The sequence below is a fragment of the Drosophila suzukii genome, chromosome X (genome assembly GCF_043229965.1).
Source record: "Drosophila suzukii chromosome X, CBGP_Dsuzu_IsoJpt1.0, whole genome shotgun sequence".
Classification (NCBI taxonomy): Eukaryota; Metazoa; Arthropoda; class Insecta; order Diptera; family Drosophilidae; genus Drosophila; species Drosophila suzukii.
This window is the reverse complement of record NC_092084.1, coordinates 549,733-570,547: the sequence shown is the minus strand read 5'-3', so window position 1 is coordinate 570,547 and position 20,815 is coordinate 549,733. Positions and strand designations below refer to the sequence as shown.

At 42.0% G+C, this 20,815-nt stretch overlaps 3 protein-coding genes across 3 annotated transcripts in view; 1 reads left to right on the top strand and 2 right to left on the bottom strand.

Annotated features, from left to right (window-relative positions):
* fz3 (frizzled 3) overlaps nt 1-20,815 on the bottom strand; it is a 114,149-nt gene that overhangs the window by 85,218 nt on the left and 8,116 nt on the right. The window lies entirely within an intron of this gene.
* On the top strand, nt 3,344-14,579 carry SPR (Sex peptide receptor). The gene is made up of 5 exons (XM_017081632.4): nt 3,344-3,487; nt 3,545-4,014; nt 6,432-6,562; nt 9,496-9,557; nt 12,177-14,579. Exons 2-5 carry the CDS (start codon nt 3,639-3,641, stop codon nt 12,898-12,900), a joined length of 1,293 nt encoding a protein of 430 aa, XP_016937121.3. The 5' UTR covers nt 3,344-3,487; nt 3,545-3,638; the 3' UTR covers nt 12,901-14,579.
* On the bottom strand, nt 14,643-16,584 carry frma (fra mauro). Its single transcript, XM_017081631.4, has 2 exons — nt 16,360-16,584; nt 14,643-16,297 (listed from the first exon to the last, which is right to left on the bottom strand). Exons 1-2 carry the CDS (start codon nt 16,557-16,559, stop codon nt 14,722-14,724), a joined length of 1,776 nt encoding a protein of 591 aa, XP_016937120.3. The 5' UTR covers nt 16,560-16,584; the 3' UTR covers nt 14,643-14,721.

The window sequence follows — 20,815 nt, the reverse complement described above, 5'->3', positions numbered from 1 at the left end:
ACACGCAGAAAAAACAAGGTATAACTAGTTGTACATATGTACAGCTAATTTTAAACTAGTTAAAAGGCGGTTGAGTCTGGTGAATAATACTTATACTCGTAATGTTCGAACAGATTCAAATAAAATAAAAAATTGTATTTTTCATCAGATAGCTGATGTGATCACTGAGATGATAGCTGAATATTACTACTCTAACTTTTTAATTAAAAATCTCGAATTGACTTTTAAATAGTGTGGGCGTAGGGGGACAACTTTGAACAAGGATATTATAAAGCTGTCATAGGAACTAACAAGCATTTTCAATGCAGAACTAAAAACAATTTTTATATAGAAAAGAAATTAAATTTTAATTATTATAAATGATATTATGTTATTTCTTTCTATATCAAATTATACAACCAAGTGGGGTAATTTTTTCTCCTAGCGTACTCCAAAGTGTGCACGTGTTGTTTGCAAGAAAGATTCGCATCTGCGTTGTCCTTGCCAAAGTTTTTCATAATCGTCTTCTCGCCTTTTCCTCGCTCACGTAGTGATGGATCAAAGATGGCGGCTAATGTCCATGCGAATTGGCGGGCGGAAAAGCGGGTGGGCAAACAGGATGGAAAATATAGTAGATCAGAGCGTGTGTCAAAAGAAAAGCCAAGGCGAGGGCGTAATTAGTGAGCCACCAGGAAATCGATATGCAACACCTAAGTTAATTACACGGGACCGATTGCAGACTTGGTTTAATTTGGGACTTGTCCACCAGTTGGCACGATTGATTGCAGTTTAAAAGAGCTCAGAAAATTCTCTTGATACGGGAAAAAATAGATTGGACATTATGTGTTGATTCAACTTGTTGCCTTTCATGTACTTCAAGTGGTTATCAAATAAGATGGAGTAATATAATTTGTTTTTATAGTTTAAGGTCAAATCAAGATTACATTAATTGCCAAAGAAAAACCCTGAAAGAAAAATAACTAAGAATTTTCCTTTTAATATTTCGTTAGCATATGCAAAGGAAACAATGTTTGTTGAGCAATTTTTTTCTCTGTGCAGTAAATTCAGCTAGAGAAAGTGACTGATAGCCAACAGCCCGCTAAGGAGTGGAGTGGAATTTCCCGCCGAGATTCTTCTTCGACTCGGAGTGGGCTTTCAAGGGCTAATTAAAAGGACCCGGCGTGCCAGTGGGCTAGCGAGTGGAGATGGCCCGGCTTTGAGTTATTTCCACTGCGGTTTCGCGGCTGTAACTGACGGGTTTTCCATGCGATTTTCCTGATATTTTCCTGATACTTCCATTTCGTTTCATCTCGCTCCTCCTTCCGATTCGTTCCGCTGTTGCAGACGGCCTTGATTGCATTTTGCATGCTCCCACGACATTTGATTTTGCGTTGATTGGCAGCCAACAATCAACGGCAAGTTGATTATTCAGTTTGGCTGTTTTCCGCCTCTCCACATTTTCCGATCCGATCCGATTCGATCCGATCCTTTTAAATGCCCAGCAATCCCGTCAAAATAGCCGGAACTAATTTAATAATTCATTCAATTGTGCTCAAATGCATTTGCTCGCATTATTGATGAGCTGTACAATTTAATCTAAAATAAATAAACTGTAGATGCAGTCGTGTACATAAATTAAATTTGTAAATCCAAATCGAGGTGCTTCTGTGGGGCGCCGAAAGAAATGTTTATTTTAATGATTAACGTTGCATTTATTGAAATTAAATTGCCAAGAGCTTCAGATTTTATTGTGTTTTTTAATTCATTAAATGGTTTGTTTAGCGGATATGGAAATGTGTGTAGGCCTATTCATGGCAATGTAAATAAATTATTTTTATCCTTTATTATGGGAGGATTGTTAATCCCATTTCACAAACGCTCTTTAATTTCCCCCCTTGCCACTGCCATTTTCATCGCTCTCCGTCTTCAAATGGCCCACTTAAATCGCATTAGGCATGTAGAACATTCTGAATAAATGAGTTTTCGGTCTCTTGTCCACATTCAATATTCTCCTTGGGAGACAACCCCGACCCCTGACCCCGGGCCCATTCTTCTTCTTGCGCTTATGTGGGTCAATGTAGCCATGACAAAAAAGAAGTGGAAAATAGCAAACGGCAAGTCAAAAGTATTGGGAAAGTTCTTGGATTGGCAATGCGAAAAATAAAACCATTAAAAGGGCAGCATAAACATGACATAAACATGCCGAATGCTCTGTTATTAGTTGGCTTCCGGGATGAAAAGGCTGAAAACTAACCTTATCTGAGATAATGTTTCAGCCCAAGGTTGCGGGCTGTTTGGAAAACAGTAATCATACTTCAATCGAGATTAAAGTCATTAGAAATGTTTGCAAGTTGCCTGACAGTACGAGTGTTTACAACATCACAAGGCTTTTAGTCCCTATTTAATTATATACCTTTCAGCGAATACAACATACTCTTTTCCTCAAGCAACGGGTATAATTAAACAAGCCAATTCATGATTCTTCAATCACACATTCTACCAATCAAACTAAAAATACCAATTTATTTGATCTATCTTGCATTTCCCCAGGCAGCACAAGTCAAACAAGAAACGCTTTTACTGCGCTTATAAAAGAATCATAGTCGATTTGAATATTCATGACAGCTGGCAAACAAACATTTTGGTCTGCTGTTTACCTTTAGACCTTTTGCCAAGGTCGGTATCGCTCGGACAAATGAAAGGTTGCCTTTTTGCTTGGATTATTTTCAATGCGGAGGCATTTTGCACCTGTCGGTGGTATTTTTAACAATATTGCGGACAATGTCAAAAGTTTCGGACTAACAAGCTTTGGACAAACAAATCAATGTAACTGCTTTGTTGTAGTAGACATTTATAAAAGGAGAAAAGTCTAGAGGAAGAACTTTACAGTCTGCTGCAGCAAAAGTAAATATACATTTAGCTTGCAAAACGAAACTGAAAACTTGCACTTTAATCACTGTGAACAGCAGTGCGCGTAGTGACGAAGCGCGCCGAGTGACTACTATGTATTCTCGAGGAAATCGGCACGCTGCACCAATAGAGTAATAAATATATTCGGATGTCTTTAGTATAATCAATTTGCATCACAAAATTTGATATAATAACTTTTAATTGTTGGAGGTGCGATTGTAACTACGGTTTAGCCCGTTTGTTTGGTTTTAATTATAGCAGCATTTTATATCGAATCTTGCTTACATAGAGTCAAACTTGAGATGAGTACAAAGTAATCAAAGTAAATACAAATGCTTGGTTTGAAGTATAACGACAAATAAGATTAGTAAATGCAAATGCCGTTGGCCAGTGTTTGTTTGGCTTTAATAAACATTAAACGTACTTTCCATTTAATGCTCATAAGTTAGCGTATTATCTTTCTGCATTATCTTTTCTGTGCGGGCAGTTTTAAAGGGCTGCATTTTCTGTGTATCAGTCAGTGCAGCTCCAGTCTCAAAGAAGGCAACATGTAAATATAGTGATACAAAGATAACGATGAATTTGGGCGTATTGCTAGGTACTTCCACGTAACTTGTAGATCATGTGCTTACATAAAACGTTTACTTCTTTTCAGGACGAAAACATCAATAGAACGGTATAGATCCATAAAAATGAAGGGTCTGCAGTCCTCACCGGCCAATTGAGGAGGAGGCGAGAAAACACGCGCTATGGACAACAACACGGACGTACTGTACCAGTACCGTCTCGCCCCATCCGCCAGCCCGGAAATGGATCTCGGGGATCCGCGCCTTATGGGCGGACCCCACCTGGCGGCCAACGAGTCCCAGCTGGAACTCCCCGACTACGGGAATGAGAGCCTGGACTACTCCAACTACCAGCAGATGGCCGACGGTCCTTGCCGCATGGAGGACAACAACGTCAGCTACTGGAACCTCACCTGCGACTCGCCCCTGGACTACGCCATTCCGCTCTACGGATACTGCATGCCCTTCCTGCTGATCACCACCATCATCTCCAACTCCCTGATCGTCCTCGTCCTGAGCAAAAAGAGCATGGCCACGCCCACCAACTTTGTACTGATGGGTGAGTGTACAAAGTGAACTTAACTGGGGTGAAACAAAAATCTCTTAGGTTGGAACTCGGCTGCATTTGGTATTGGTAAGAAAGATGGTCAATTTATGCAGGGAACTATGGGGGGAACTTATAAAACTTTGCGGTTGTGCATTTTAAGTTGTATTTATTAACTTCTTGCCCATCGGGTGACTATGTCCTAGAGCTACCGTAGGAACAGTAGTTTGGTCAAGGTATTTACCTATATTTCAATTAAGACCAGAGAATTTTAAAAATTTCTATCTTTTGGCTTAAATGATCACAACTTTTTTTTTTTATGTTCTCGGTTTTATCGTTAACATCTAAAAAACGTTTTGTTAATAAATTTTAAGTTAGTCAGCAGACATTTAGGGCCCTCCATCCCGGGCACCTGATTGGGACCATTTGGACTTCCCCATTCAGACGCCGCCTTTTATGATTATTATTTATATTTATTCCCTTGCAGAGGGCATAATAATTTCAGTCAGAATGACAATTTCAGAGCATATACAGTATAGCGACTCTATAAGCAAACTGACATGCCTAGCTAGACACGGTTGTTAATCGAAAAGTTAATAGGATATTGAGCAAACATTATATAAATATTGATATCAAAGTGAGATACTAATTTTGTTCACGATAAAAATCAGTTCTTAATTCCATCGAAATTTGACAATTTTATCAGAAAGGGTATATAAACTTGGGGTTTACGAAGCTAGCTGCCTGTCTTCTTATTCCATGTAATGCATGCCGCGTCCTCGGAGCGTCGCCCCTTTTGGCGCTTAATGTGCCACAATGTTAAATCAGGCAGAAGTTTTGTGAGATTTCAAATAGCTGGCGATGTGCGTGCTCCTTAAGGCCGCCCCTGTATGCCCCCCGATTCTCGTGACCCCATCCCAGGGGATCTGTCTCACACCGCGTAATGCTGAGATATTCTAATAGCGTGTGTAATGCTAATGGTTTGCTGTCTGGCGATGGGAAAAACAGAGCTGGATGGGGATCTTACAAGAACAGAAAATTCCTAGCAAAAGACAAGATTTTTTGCAACCAAGCCTAAAAATCAGGGGCCGTAATCATTGTAAAAAGTGTAACCGCAATTAAATTATTTGTTCGAGAATACTCGAATTCACTTACAATTTTCTAAATATATAATATAATTAATGCTTTGAATAAAAAGTAATCGGGCTTAGGGTGACGTTTTTTTAAGTCACAATGGTTATAACAGTAGTTAGAGTGATTGAGCTGATGAGTTAATAAAGTATTCCCAAAAATCTTTGGGAAGACACAAGAAAGACGCAGTTAGGAACAAAGTTTAAATTTTAAAGTTCGTCTCTCGCGCCCGGCTGTCAATGGGTTAGGGTCCCTTGACCCGTCACCTCTCAACCGCCGCCTGGACCACCCACAACCCACGGCCCCCCCCGGGTGTCAAGCGCAGACCAAGGCTAATCGCATTCGGTTCAAGTGACAGCGGACCAAACGTGAAATGAACTCTGGCCCTGCAGCAGCAACCACAACAGAAATGGCTTGAAACACTGTCGAAAATGAGTCCAAAAATGGTCATTTGTCTTGCATCACATTTCGCGTTAATTCTGTCACTGAGAATGCGGTTAAAATATTATTATTATTTATTTCAAACACACCCAAAAGCATTTACATTTGCACAGTAATTTAAATTGAAATTTTTGTTTACAAACACAGATATCAATTCGATATTACAAAATCTAATAAGTCTTTAACATGTCGATTTGATATGCGGTACCGTCAAAGAACTTGGAAAAATCATCAAAAGGATAATTTCCTCTCGCTGTAACCAGCCAAAATGTGCAGACAGCCGGATGGCCACAGAGGTCTGTCATTCCAATGAGTGCGCAAAGGTCAGGTCATCAGGGTGTGTCGTCAGTTAGTTGAGAGCATTCGCTCGGTTCAAATGTCACTGGGCCGAGAACAAGCGACAACGGCAGAAGTCGATTAGTGGTTTTATTGTTTTATTTAGCAAGTTGCAAGTAAACATCATTTACCTTTGCCAAAATTAATTAATATTTATTTCGTAATACAAAATGTGTTGTTTAAACATACTCGTATTTTAATTAATGGGAAATCTGACAACAGAATTTGTTATTTGCAGTTCTCAGTGTTTGTCCACAAATGAAACCTGAACTCTAGCAGAATCAACAGCCAATTTACCCTCTTTGGCCTGGGAAACCGTAAATAATTGATCAGCGAATCGCTTCTAAGCTCTGAAATCAGATTACAGATGCGACCAAATTGGTTCAGGCAGTTGGGCATCAACATTGCCATGCTCCTGTCCGTGGTGTCCAATCACACAATCAATTTACATTAAAATCATCAAATTGATTTGCATAAGCATTACCATAATTTCTAATTTCCACTTTCTCCCCCTCTCTCCTCAGGGATGGCTATATGCGATATGCTGACTGTTATATTTCCGGCACCGGGCCTCTGGTATATGTACACATTCGGCAATCATTATAAGCCCCTGCATCCGGTCTCCATGTGTCTGGCCTACAGCATTTTCAATGAGGTAAGTCAACAGAGACCCCAAATATCTACCGGCCACCTCATTTTGCACTTAGGGAAATTGGCGACGCATCCTCAAACTATTTAGGATCCGAGTTTTAGGGCTCACAATATAAATTAATTATTTTTAAATTGGTTCATATATAACAGGAATATTTAAAATAACTTTAAGATAATTTAAATATTTATTTTTGAATAGTCAATATACTTTTCAAGCGTCAGGGCCTATTACACTTTAAAATGTCCTGAAAATTCTTATCAAAACCAAATCGTTTTACAGTACAATTCCCGAGTTTAATGAGCCCAGTTTGCTTTGTGAGTGTATCTTCCTTCTTCTCCAATGTAGGTTTTCTTGCCACAAACTAATTGCCAAGGCTGGTCGAAAAGCGAAAAACTGTTTGCTTTGGCTCCTGGCTACGTTTACACCCGACCGTTTCCATCTCGCAAGTCCACCCACCCAAGTTTCTCGGGGAAGACGCGACGCTCATTGACCTAAATAAAATGCTCGGCTGGAGCTTTTTGTCATCCCACCCGCTTCAGTTTCTCGGACTCATTGCCCCTCTGGTTCCATTGTCTCTGGCTGATGAACGATGCTTTGTTTTGGATCCCGTCGCGTTATCGTTATCGTTATCGCATTTGCTGCCACGTTACATTTTCCCCATTTCCCGTGATTTCCCTTTTGTGTGTGTCACTTCTGTCAGCATAATGAAAAAATAAAAAACGCTGCTAGTGCCACTTGCCATTTGCCACCTGCTGCCCCTCGAACCGGGGAATCCCCACCCATCTACACTCACATTCATATTCACATCCTCATCCACCCATTCATTCAGCCATTCACAGCACTTATTCATTCGAGAGCGTTTTTCCAGCAGTGCCATGCAAACTCCGAGCTTTCCTCGCCTTTCCTGCCCTTTGCACGTTTGCCTTGATTAATCAACATTTTCAATTTATGGCACTCGAAGGGCGCGGAATGGGGGTCATGGGGCTATGAGGGTTCCGGGATTGGGGATCCGGGATCGGGGCCTTAGGGGTTGGCAAAGCAAAACTGTTTACTCACTTCAATGGAGTTGTGTCAAGCTGATAAAACGCCCACCCCCTTTTAGTCATAAGCATAAGCCCTCAGTTCCCATCAAAGCCAAAAGGCATAGTGGTTCGCTGAATGGGGGCGAAAGAAAAGTCCCGGGTGATAAGTGCAATCAACCCATTCATTTATCAGAATGTTTTGGCCCAATTTTAAAAAAAGTAAGGTAGCATGTATTTTAACAAAAGTTTTACTTTTAGAAATAAAGTTTTTTTTGTTTGTTTTAGAGACCAGAGTTTAATGGTCCAATGTATCAAGTATTCATTGAATTTGCATTTATCGTATTAAAATGTAATGGAACTCAGGCCTATTTCAATATCCAAAAACTATAGTTTCAACGCACTCTGCCCCACTGTACTGGCTCATTGTAGCTACGTGCTGTTAGTGGACTCTCCGGGGATTTGTACCAGCTAAATTCCATGCTGGGCTGGATGTCTAGATGGATTTCGAGGGACGGGGAACAGGGTTTCTGGAGATTGACTGGGCTGCGTGGCGGCAAGACTATCTCTGCGTATGACTGCCATAAAATTCAACTCACATCCTGCGAGGCGGCACTCCTCGTTTTGGTAATAACCACCAGGCGGCCATTGCAGCGTCAAAGTTGAAGATTCCGTTTCGCTTCCCCTGAATGAATGTGCTCCGGCAGCACGTTCCTCCCCTACCCCTTCCACATCCCCTTCCCTATCCCCTTCCTTATCCCCTTCCCATTACGATTCCCATTCCGAATCCCCATCCCTCCTCTTCCCATAATGGTGCGCATCATGACCATGTTAATGTAAAAAGGGGGTAACCGTTTCATTGTAAAATATCCAGGCGAGTTTATCTGTCCGTGTCGGTGTAATTGCAGCCCAGTCAGACACATAAACCGGATTAGGCCACAGATTGTGCATTATATGGCTAAGTCCGATGTCAAGCCCACAGAGCGATGCTCATGGAACGCTGTCTGCCGCAGAGCCGCACTCATAATGGTCCATAAATGGAGCAGACACCTGTCCAGGTGGAGACGGCAACGGCCTTTTGCCAGTTACAAGAATCTCGGATGTCTCATTCCTGCCTTCTTACTTCTAACCGCTGGCTAATGCAGTTGAGCACCACAAATCCGATTTGGCAGATGGACTGAGGAATGACTCTCTGGGCCTTTGGGCCAAATGGTGATTTACTCACACATCGCAAACGTATATCTTGTCCAATGCCCATTGGAATGTGCTCTTGTAATGGACTGTGTTTAATTTGTTTTTTTAATGGCATATTAAAAGTCTCTCTTCGTTCCGAGATACCCTTTAAAGCCCCCAAACATAGATAAAATGTGGAGTTAATCTGTATTCACCTAAGCATTATAAAGCAAAGGATTCAAGGTACACATGTCCCGCTGGTGGATAAATATTAAGTTAACATGTATAATTGTTTCTAAAGTTTACTTATATATTTCCTTAAATTAGGGACATTAACTGAAACTCAGAAAAATTCTGTAGGTACAGATGGCATATTAAAAATCCTTCATCATTCTAGTATGTCCTTCAAGACCCTCAAACGTTAAAAATCCCTTATCGGTCCAAGATGTCCTTCGAAACCCCCTTAATAGAATGTGGATGTATTCAGTATTCACCCAACTATTATGAAATACTGTGTTTAAATATAGAGTACGCGTTTCGAAATACACCTAGAATCAACCAGTATTGTTCCCTAAAGAAAGGAAACCTAGCCACTTGAAACTCAGAAGAATTCATTTGACGATTCGCCTCCCAAAAGTATGCTACAGAACACACTAGAGCGATTCACACGCTCATTCTAGCCCGCATTGCAACCCACACCTTCCTATGTAGTATATACTCATATTCCCACATCTTTACTTACAGATCATGCCAGCCATGTGCCACACCATCTCCGTTTGGCTAACTCTGGCCCTCGCCGTGCAAAGGTAAGTATGCAATTAGGCCAATAAAAGTAGGACCGCCCATCGCAGGTCTCCCGGTTGAGATGTAACTGAAGGAGTGGATGACTGACTCGTTGACTTGTCAATGACGGCCATAAATCAGTTTTTGTGTGGGCAAAAATAAAATGTCAGAGCCTTGAGGGGAAACACAAACAAATTGCCTTACCTTGGCGAAGGCAACGTTGCGTATGAGTAATGCGAGTGACAATCAATCGATTGATGGCACATTCCTCTACCACATGGCACTGGTCTCTTAAACCAAACTGTTTCAGCCACTGAAACCATAAAGTAAAGCCACTAATTCGAACAATAAACTAATTTCGTATGGGTAACATAAATTTCACCCCATCTCCATGGAACACATTCAAGAGTCCGCACATTTCTGAGGATGATGGGGCTGGTCTGGCGTTTTCGTTTTGTTCTATTAACTCATGTGTAGGATCATAAATTTTACAGCTTTCGAAATAAATTTGCAAAGTGGAGTGGTTGCTGAGGAGCGCCAAAAAAATAGTCATAAATATTTGGGCCATTATGCGACTTTGGGCCGTTTTCAAGTGGTCGAAGCCGCGGGGGTGGCTGGGTGGTTGGGTCCCAGCAAATAGCTAAATAATATTTATATATGGAAAAAGGTGGGGAAGGGGGTAGGAGTCTCTCTAAAATGCGTTGAAAATTGCCCGAGGAGTAGTAGCGCGATAAAAACATTCGGCGTTTATTGTTTGTATTGTTGCTGCTGTGGCTGTTGTCAACTTATTGTATTTCAAGTGTTTTTATGGCCCTCACTGATGGACGGGGTGAAGTGGGGAGGTGAGGAGCTGGGGAGGTGCACACTGAGTGAGTGACACTCTCCATGACATTTTCATATAACAAAAAATGTATGCTATATGTGTGTGCATGTAGGTGGCCGCTTTTTGTCCACATATAGTACGAGGCCCATTGGCATACTTCTGAATGGCGCTTGAGTGGATATTCACGAGTGGATCTATAGACAACACAATATATGGGTATACCCTCGACGACTTTACGAACTTAAAGCTGAAATATTACCTAAAGAAACGTAAACAGCGAAATATATAAATTTATAAAAAAAGTCATTCGACTGACAGACGCACCTTATCCAAGGGTATTGAAATCAACGTCAGAGCCCACTCAAATGGTAATCCTCCCCTAAAAAGGATAAACGGAATTTCCTTTTTGTTCTTTAAAACTTCATGTTTGCGTAACATGTCTATCTGTAGCAGATTCCTATTCATGATATCGTTGTTGCCTGTTTCAGACATGTTCTACTTGATTGATTTATTGTGTGCCTTAAGTTTCCTTGGTTTAGGGTTGTTTTCGAAGGGTTTTTCTTACTTTAGGGCCATCCTATTAGGACAAATTAACTAAATTGTTATAATTACAAAGACATTATTATTTGATATTATTAATATCAACTCCATTTAGGACCAACCAAATCGTTTGTCGCCTTCGTCCTTGGAGTTCTGCGCCTTTGTTAGTATTTCTGTTGCTTTCAACTTTAATGAAATCCCCGCCTGACAAAGGTTCAATAAAAGATTGATTGAAAACCATTTTCAAGTGCCAGCGCAATGGGCGTGGCCATAATTATGCGCATAAATTAGACCAACGCCAAGGAGCTCAAGGAGCGCCACCCGACCCCAACCGAAAATACAGCATCAAAGATTCTTCGATTTTCAGATTGCGAAATTAGGGGAGGGGGTGTTGGTCTTATTTTGACCAACTATAGCGGCAAACTTTTCCCCAAATCTTCACAGGAAACAAATTTATTCCTCGGCAGGGCGACCCCTGACAAATTACTCAAATTATGAAATTACAAAGCGCCAACTTGATTAGCTTTTCAGATGGCTTTTGATTGCCTTCGCCATTCATGGGGTCGTGGTGATGGTTCAAATTAGGATTTGGCCAATTCGTTGTCACTCTATTGCCATCGTAAATTCCCACCTGGGAAATTGGTTTATCTTCCGTTGGCGTTGCCATAAAATTATATTACGCAAATGCGTTTAAGACGCCCGAGCTCGTTAGCTGATCTTAACGCCTTGACTGGAACGCAGGCAGGGCTTTTCCGCGGCTTCTTTTGAAAAAAAAACACATCAGATAAAGACTTTTACGGTTTAATGGCTATAAGTGTTGGTCTAGATTTTTTATGTCACTCTGAATTCGTCAATTAAGCTCGAATCGACGATTGACAATTTTTTTGAATTGAATTTTTAAGGATTACTTTTATATAAATTATATTTTTATATCTCTATTTTTCAATGATAAACTATTTGTAAACCAGTAGTAAATCATTTTATGGCGAGGGTTAGAATTCTTAAACAGCAAAATATACGCCAAAGTCGGCAATTCTTTGTCTTGTTCTTATAGAAGCTAGAGCATAAAGTCGCGTGATCAGAAACAAGGTGTATCCTATTATTTGAAAAATGGTATGTTAATAGCATTAGAAATCCTCTATAGGATGTATGGAAATATATTACCTTAGCCAAAGCCCTCATTTATGGCTTTTTTTCTGTTTTAGTTGGGTGATAATAATAATGCATACCTTAAACAGAGCCCTGCTAATTTGATCGCCCTATTTCTCATGCTCCCCAGGTACATCTACGTGTGCCACGCCCCCATGGCCCGCACGTGGTGCACGATGCCGCGGGTGAGGCGGTGCACGGCGTACATCGCGCTGCTGGCCATCCTGCACCAGCTGCCGCGGTTCTTCGACCGCACCTACATGCCGCTGGAGATCGAGTGGAACGGGAGGCCCACCCAGGTGTGCCACCTGGAGACGGCGATGTGGGTGCACGAGTACATCGGGGTGAACCTGTACTACACCAGCTACTACCTGTTCCGGGTGCTGTTCGTACATCTCCTGCCCTGCATCATCCTGGTGACGCTGAACATCCTGCTCTTCGCGGCGATGCGGCAAGCGCAGGAGCGGCGCAAGCTGCTCTTCCGGGAGAACCGGAAGAAGGAGTGCAAGAAGCTGCGGGAGACCAACTGCACCACCCTGATGCTGATCGTGGTCGTCTCCGTGTTCCTGCTGGCCGAGATCCCCATCGCCGTTGTCACCGTGATGCACATCGTGAGCTCCCTGATCATTGAGTTCCTGGACTACGGCCTGGCCAACATCTGCATAATGCTGACCAACTTCTTCCTGGTGTTCAGCTACCCCATCAACTTCGGCATCTACTGCGGCATGTCGCGCCAGTTCCGCGAGACCTTCAAGGAGATATTCCTGGGGCGGCTGATGACCAAGAAGGACACCTCCACGAAGTACTCGATCGTCAACGGGGCACGCACGTGCACCAACGAGACGGTCCTCTAGTAATTGGTGATGTTGGTGCCGCGGCGGGGCAGCAGCGACCACCGTCGCTCGTCCAGCACCACCACCAGAACGACCACTACCACCACCACCCTCGGCGGCGGTACGGTGGTCATCATCGGTGGCGAGCCGGCTCCGCAGCACCAGCATCTGGTAACGCACCACCTGCAGACCCATCCCCATCCCCATCAGCAGCGCCGGGTCAGCACCATGGACATCATCAGCGAGGAGCGCAATGTCTAGATTGGCAACTGACTGGGTTCGGCTATCAGAGATCCTCAGTTCCGATCTTCAGTTTCCTCCTGGAGTGCCCCATTTACATTTGACCCCCTATAAGAGCCCCTATAGGCATGTTCTGACATCATGAATGGTCTCAGCTCTTTATCGTTTGTCCTAATTCTTAAGGTTTCGGTTAGCTAGAGTTTTACAAAGAATTTCATTGCAATTTCCTTAGTATAAACTATAACTTAATCAACGTCGTTGCCCCAAGGCTTCACATTCATACATGGAATTCAAAAACAGATCTGAAAAGTAAGGTTTCAGGAGTTGAAAACATACACAGGAACAATTTCAGATTAAAATACTTTTACCCAATATCAAAGGAATCAATTATAATGGACACCCCAAAATCAATCTGAATTTGAAAAGTCCATTCCATAACCATATACAGTTTAAAAGTGTTTAAATACAGATATTGTAGGGAAGTGTGAAACTTGATCAGTTCCCAGTTCGCAAAAGCGAAGCCTGAACAATACCCATACCGAATACTAAATGTCTGTTCTAGTTCCCCTAATAAGACACAAGTTGGTCCACTTGAAATCTGAGTGTTTTTTAATGTGCGTTGTTGTAATATTCATATTAAGTATAAAGGGCTAGGCTTATAGATGTTCTGCAGAATACAGTAGGTCTAAGGTACGCGGGAAATTTTAAGGAAGTGATAGCTGAAAAATCCGGTGGGGGAATGCGCAGTTCGCAACAATAAGAATACACTATAGTAGATATAAGAAACATACTTACAGGAAACCCAGGAGTTGCACCTATCGGAATATAAAGCAAATCTGAATGAATTCAAGTAATCAGTAATAACGATGATTAACGTTCGATTTTAAGATATTTACGAGATTTGGAGTCAATGCTTAGGTAAAAATGTTTGTTTCTGAGCTACATTTGTGTGGCCATTTGTAAAATATTTTTGTAACTTAATCAAAGTTCTTAAGTGTAGATAGCTGTAGGGTTGGAAACTCGTTTAAATTCGTAAACCTTTTGAGCCCCAGAGTTTACCGATTTAAATGAAATACACATAGCATAACAAGTCAGTCGTATCGAATTTCAACTTGATGTTGTAGGCTGCACACATTTTTTTTCTAGAGTAAGAACCGAAACATGCCAGTGTAATGCAATGTTGATGTGTGTACAAGTGGTTTACAGTTACATGGCAGTTTCTTGTTTAAATGTTTTAGGCCACAACTAAATCCAATACCACAACTTAAGCTGCAACTACACATCTGTAAGCTGTAGACATAACTATATCTGAAAGTTGTCTGTCTGAATGGAATGTGTTAACTATTTATATGTATTTGGTGACGACCGCTCGGTCTCCGCTTCATCTGATTACGATCTGATTTTGTACATACATTACGACGGTGCATCCAATAATATATAAATAAACTAATTAAATGTCACACCATTGCGTTTTACCTTCGACTGGGTGCTTTCAGATTATGAAAAGGTCTTTCCTGGGTGTATTACGGTGACTTGTAGAAAAGAAACGAAAACATATGTTATCTTTAATGGCGATTCATGGATAGACAGGTACTTATCATACTAGAACAACCGACACTGTCTTTGGTTTTGCGATTTTCCACAGCTGAAAGCCTCTAGAAAGGGATGGAAATTGAAAACCGCATCGTTGACCCTTCGCCTGTCGCTGCCATGGTCCGCACTGTCCTCCAAAAGATCAGCATTGGAGCAGAAGAACTGGGCGAAGTTGAGGAAGAACTGCTTCTTCTGCTCGGTGGAGTCCCTGACCTTGCGATCCCTTTTCCCATCCGTTTGAGCGGTGTCAAAGTAGGCGGAGTAGGCCAGTTCTAGGCCATTTGCGTCTGCAAACTTTTCATTAAGTCTACTTCTGAACTGGCCTTTCAGGCAGTTCAGCTCGCGCTGAAACCTCCGGTTCTTCCGGAGCTCCCTCCTGACTGTGGAACTCGCCGTGCCCCGGGAGTTCAGGACCACATCCTCGGGGTCGAAGCCGTGGCTCAACTCATGGCCCAGGACGAAGCCCAGCGAACTGTAAGTGAGTATCTGCGGCTGCTGGGGTGTGTAAAGCGGTGGCCCCAGCAGGGAGAGGGGCACGATCAGCATGTTGCTCTCAGTCAAGTAGAAGGGCGAGGCGTAGGTGCCGTACTGGTAGGGCTGTACGGGGAACAAGCTGTTTCTAGAGGCAGGCCCGGATATCATGGACAATATGTTGTACCGGTCCCTCTGCATTCTCGAGTGCTTCAGGCCGACCAGGAGATTCCCGAAATAGTCGGAGGGGCTCAGGTGGACATCCCTGTAGTGCCTGTTGATGCGCTGCGCCAAGGTCCTTTCCGAACAGCGCCTGGGAAGGACACTCAGACGCAGCGTCATTCTGTCCAGCTTCGAGAGTAGAAACTGCTGCGTGTGCTTGGAGAAGTTGTTCCTATTGGCGCGGAGTCTCTGGCCGAAACGGTGCTTGAGTTCCTGGAAAATGTCCCGCAATACGCTCTCCTCCTTGAGTCTGGGATGGTTCCTTTCCATCAACCAGACCGAAGGGTGGGTCAGGATATGTCTGGCGTGGTCGGCACACTCGGCGCGTCCTATGCGCCAAGACTCGCCAGGTCCTTGGAGCAGCTTTAGCCTCAGGTAGATATAGGTAAGCATAAATCGCTTGGACTTGTTGGCCAGCAAACGAGCCAACCGCCTGTAGTCGGGCCTGAATTCCGGCCAGGGCAGCATCCAAAAAACTGGGGCTCCGTCCGCGGCCTCGGACGAGGAAGTGTTCATCATTTGGGATTCCAGCCAGCTCAACTCGTCCCAAAAGAGCTCCTTTTTTAAATCGGCTCCTTCTAGCCTGCCTGCCCACAAAATATCGAACTTTTGGCGAGTCAAGGGCTCTGTGTTCGTTTCGTTTGGGTTCCAATCCTCTGTGCGGAACAGTAGCTCCTGCCATATTTTTTCCAGATCGAAACTCGATGTATCCAACAAAGCCCCTGGACGGAAGGCGGCAGTGAGGCCCACGGTCAGCTCGTCCTCTCCGAGGCTTGGCATTTCGATCAGCTTTTCCAGGAATCCCAGCACCTGATCCTTAGTCAGGGGTCGCCGGCAGGAGGTGTAGAAGTCCCTGAGCAGCTGCTGGAAGCGGGGCCCATCGTGCTGCTCTCTGGAATCAATATCAATCATTAATCGCCCATTCAAGTTTCCATTCCGGGATTGGTAAGTTACTCATTTTCCAGCAACTCGGCCAACTTTTCATGGTAACTGTAGTCCAACTGTTCCACTAAGCTTGAGTACGGATCTTCGGCGTGAATGGCCGACCAGTTGCCGCAGGCGGCTTTATAGAAGTTTTGGCAGGGATCGATTGGCGATTCCGACCTTACCAGAGTAAGGTAGTAGATGGCCAGCCATCTCAGCGCGAAACGCATGACGAAGTGCGATGCGCCAAACTAAATAAACTGAAAAGCTCACTGAAAACTGTTCAGGGCGTTATCTCTCCGCATCGAATGCAATATGCGCATCTGATTGTGGGAACCCGGAAAAATCTTGATTGGAAGGCGATCTCATAATTGGGATTTACTTTCAGCCTCATTAGGTAAGTGAAATGCACTGAAAGTAAGTGAATACAATCTAACCCAACTTTTTACACTTTTTACACACAATAGAAAACTACATTCTCTTTTAAAATAGGACAGCATAAATTTCAGCTTTACAGAACAGTCCAACTTTTAGTATAATATTCCATTACAAGCCAAAAAATTATTTGTTTGGTTTCATTTTGACTAATCCCAAATTTACAAATTGCAATTTGCAAACTTCACAGATACCGGAGCGTTATGAAAAACACTTGTTTCTGATGGCGTGCACGCACCCATAATTCTTGCTATTTTTTGTGATTTGGAAAAGTTAAAACTTTGCAATTGGAAGACCACACAGTTTTTGCAACGTTCACATGGAATAAAGCTACTTTTCGGAGCCGCAAAAATGGGTTGAGAGCGATGAGGATCACTGCAAACAGGGTGGCGACACTTTCTCATTTATGCTTAATGCACTTTGGCCAAAAGCGTTGCTCAGGCCGACTAAGTGCTCAAATATTTGGTGGAAAAATTCGGAAGGAGAAGAGCGCCGGCAAAATGCCAGTGCACTTGAAAGTTTTCATCAAAATCATGGGATTTTCGGCAACTTTTCCTGTGTGTTTGAGAGACTGCGGAAAGACAGGGGAAGCTGAGCTGAATTTGAAAACCTGGGTCCCTACTCAAATTTTCAGATGAGATAGCAGCAATTTGTAACGGGGGAACGGGTTAATATGTGTCTGGGAGGAATTTACAATTTTAAGCCCTTTTGAGGCCCTAAAGTGTTGGGAACGCAAAATGCTGCACAAGCCTCATTTATTTCACTCAAAATTGATTGACGCCTTTCACACAACTACAACAACAGTGATAGAAAGGCGTAGAAATACAGTAGACCCCAGCTAAACGTTGTTGTCTAAGTAAAACAGACCTTATTATGAAAACAAAAGAGCTACAAATAAAATGTAATATGAATCGGGCGACTATATCGTATAGATGACATAGGGCGTTAAAAACTTTGGACAAAACTCACCTTTCTTGTGCGGGTTTTTAATCGAAACTAAGTCATACGGAGACGGACAGCTTAAAGACCGACTGTTTTGATCAGCTTTTTGAGGTTTTTCAATCGTAATTTGGTCAAAACGAGGCGCACAGCTGAGAGACCAACTATTTTGAGCAGCTAACAACTTGGGCTTCCGATCCCCATAACTTTTCCGGAAAATAATTTTTTCTCCAACTTTCCCATTTTTCATATGATTATGATTTTTTGCGAAAATTTGTCAAAAATATAAGTTTCTAGGTATGAATGCCAATCGATTGGGAATTTAATTACGAGCTCAATGAGGTATGGGATTCCATAATCCGACTATATTTACCAAAAGAATTGCCAAAATACCAAGTTTTTTTGGGTCAAAAAATAAGTATAAGGATTTCAGATGAAAATAGCCCTATTTTTTGAGGTTTTTCAATCGTAATTTGGTCAAAACGAGGCGCACAACTGAGAGACCAACTATTTTGAGCAGCTAACAACCTGGGCTTCCGATCACCATTACTTTTCCGGAAAATAATTTTTTGTCCAATTTTCCCATTTTTTATATGATTTTTTTTTTGCGAAAATTTGTCAAAAATATACGTTTCTAGGTATGAATGCCAATCGATTGGGAATTTAATTACGAGCTCAACAAGGTATGGCATTCCATATTCCGACTATATTTACCAAAATTATTGCCAAAATACCTAGTTTTTTTGGGTCAAAAAATAAGTGAAGGATTTCAGATACAAATAGCCATATTCTTTTTGAGGTTTTTCAATCGTAACATGGTCAAAACGAGGCGCACAGCTGAAAGACCGACTGTTTTGAGTAGCTAACAACCTAGGCTAACAATCCTTATCACTTATCGTAAAATTTTATTTTTGCCCAATTTTCGCATTTTTTAAATATAACACCTTAGTTTTTGTTTTTTTGATGTTTGTGCGAAAATTGGTCAAAAATAAGAGTTTTCAGTCTTTAATGCCAATCGATTGGAAATTTAATTACGAGGTCAACGAAGTATAAAATTCCGTATTCAGACATTTTTTGAAACCATGTCAGCCAAAATACAAATTGTTAAGAGCGGAAAATGAGAGGAAATGAGTAAAATGAGCCCTCGAAAAGGATTCAATAAATTCCTCATAGCAAGGGCCCCACTGTACTTGAGCGTGTGTGTTGCGGCTTAAATCAACACGGAGACAATGAGCGGGCAGCAGATAATCAATCAGAAAGCTGCTTATTGGCTTTTCAAAATGCGTCTAAGAAAATAAATAAAAGTAGAAGCGACAATGTGGCATGTTGTGCCCCGTCACCCTCAGAATGTTCGGATGTCTGGTGATGACCGAAAAAAGGAAAACAAGTTGAGTTCAATCCAATTTTGGGGAAAAACATAGAAGGTCCACTGGCCTGACCTAATGCCAATTTAATGCTGCTTGTGGCTTATGGCTGTCTAAGTCCCCCCATTATGCCTCCACATCCGCCCAGTATCCGAGTCGAATCCCCCACCCCTGCCCGTATATCTCCCCGATGAGCTCATGTGAGTGTGTGCGGTGGGGTGAGCAGGCCGCAGTGCCCGAGTATCGATGGATGCGTATAATCAAAGGCAATTAAGCTTTCCAGCCAGTCGCTAATTAATTTTCAATATAATTATGCACTCCCGCAAAAAGCAGCCGTAATCCGCTGATTAGTTTTTTGCAAGACAGTGTTTCCCTGAAAATTAATATTTTGTCTAAACTTTAAGGCACCTGGAAAATGAAGTGAGATGAGTTTATTGGCGTGTGACTTGCATAAGTTATTCTTTATTAATAATTAAATTTAACACGACTTCCCTATGCTTAAGTTACTGTTTTAATCTCAACGATTTACAGTCAAATGCATTAAATTTTAGATTTACACGGCTTTTTTTTAATAAAATTTAAAATTTTAATGGGAGATAATCCTACCGAAACTATTACCGCTATTCAAATCCATTTAATATCCAATGGACTGTTTAACCGACCCTGTGACTCATGGTTTCCGTGATCCAAATCGACCCAAAGTCAAATTTTCTACAGGCTGTCATCATGCAAATCGTTGTTAAACCTAATAGACTTATGGTCGACACTAACCCAGCTTGCCTGGGAATCATCCGATTCGTCCTGGGACTCGGACCCCAAAAGTTTCTGCACCTCTTCCACATGGTTATCGGTTAAGAAGTGTCCATTAAGCATCTTGAGGTGTCCCAAACGAAGTCCAGTTCCCAAAAGACTCCGCAATTTGTTCCTGATTTGATGTATTTCATTTTTACTTAGGTCGGGGGTGATGAACCTTTTAAGGATACCATCGAATGTAGTGGGTTCGACAGTTGCCCTTAGAAATGCATGCAATGTCTTTCCGGTTAATCTCGACGCCATTACTTTATTGTTTCCAAAGATTAATTTAAACAAAAAATTTTGTTTGGGAAATATGCTTAATGTAATATTGGACACACAAACTCTGTGACACTTGTTGCTGGTGCTACTAATTACGGTTCCAAAATATTTGGATATTTGGATGAAATAACCGCAAATTCTGGATGTTAGGTGCCACATTTTCGGATGTCTGCGGTCCGTCGATTTGCACTTAATTGTTATTATTTTGCGGAACCCACCGCCCTATTCAAATTACTAACAGCACAAGCCACGTGAATTAATTGGAGCCATTCGTTATACTCGGCAGTATTTATGCTCATTATGTGGAGGGATTTTCTCAGGTAAGCCGTGAGCGGAATTTAAACAATTACTTGTGAAAATCGTTAAATTGTTAAACTCCTACCGTCTCTCAGTGCTATCCTAAATATTTTCTTAAAAAAATTAAGAACACATGCATATGCTAAATTCAGTAATTTAATGTATAGCCCAAATAAATGTGGCTGCATTTCTCAGCGGTTTGTCTGAGTATTTTTGGCCCTTCGGGTATTATGTTTAATTGCAAGTTGTCGTTTGCGGCAGTTCGTTTTAGTTTATGTTCATGGTTGGCTCATTTCGTAATTGTCAAAGTCCCTCTGAAGACCACTTTAGACGAAAGTGAATTCAAAACAGCCAGGCGAAAGTTTTGGCCACTATGA

Excerpts from the sequence above, each read along its gene's own strand:
- SPR (XM_017081632.4), top strand. The coding sequence starts at position 3,639 with ATGGACAACAACACGGACGTACTGTACCAGTACCGTCTCGCCCCATCC. Across the intron at positions 4,015-6,431 it reads CACCAACTTTGTACTGATGG|GGATGGCTATATGCGATATG; the intron begins GTGAGTGTACAA and ends CTCTCTCCTCAG. Across the intron at positions 9,558-12,176 it reads CTGGCCCTCGCCGTGCAAAG|GTACATCTACGTGTGCCACG; the intron begins GTAAGTATGCAA and ends CATGCTCCCCAG.
- frma (XM_017081631.4), bottom strand. The coding sequence starts at position 16,559 with ATGCGTTTCGCGCTGAGATGGCTGGCCATCTACTACCTTACTCTGGTA. Across the intron at positions 16,298-16,359 it reads GCCGAGTTGCTGGAAAATGA|AGAGCAGCACGATGGGCCCC; the intron begins GTAACTTACCAA and ends TATTGATTCCAG.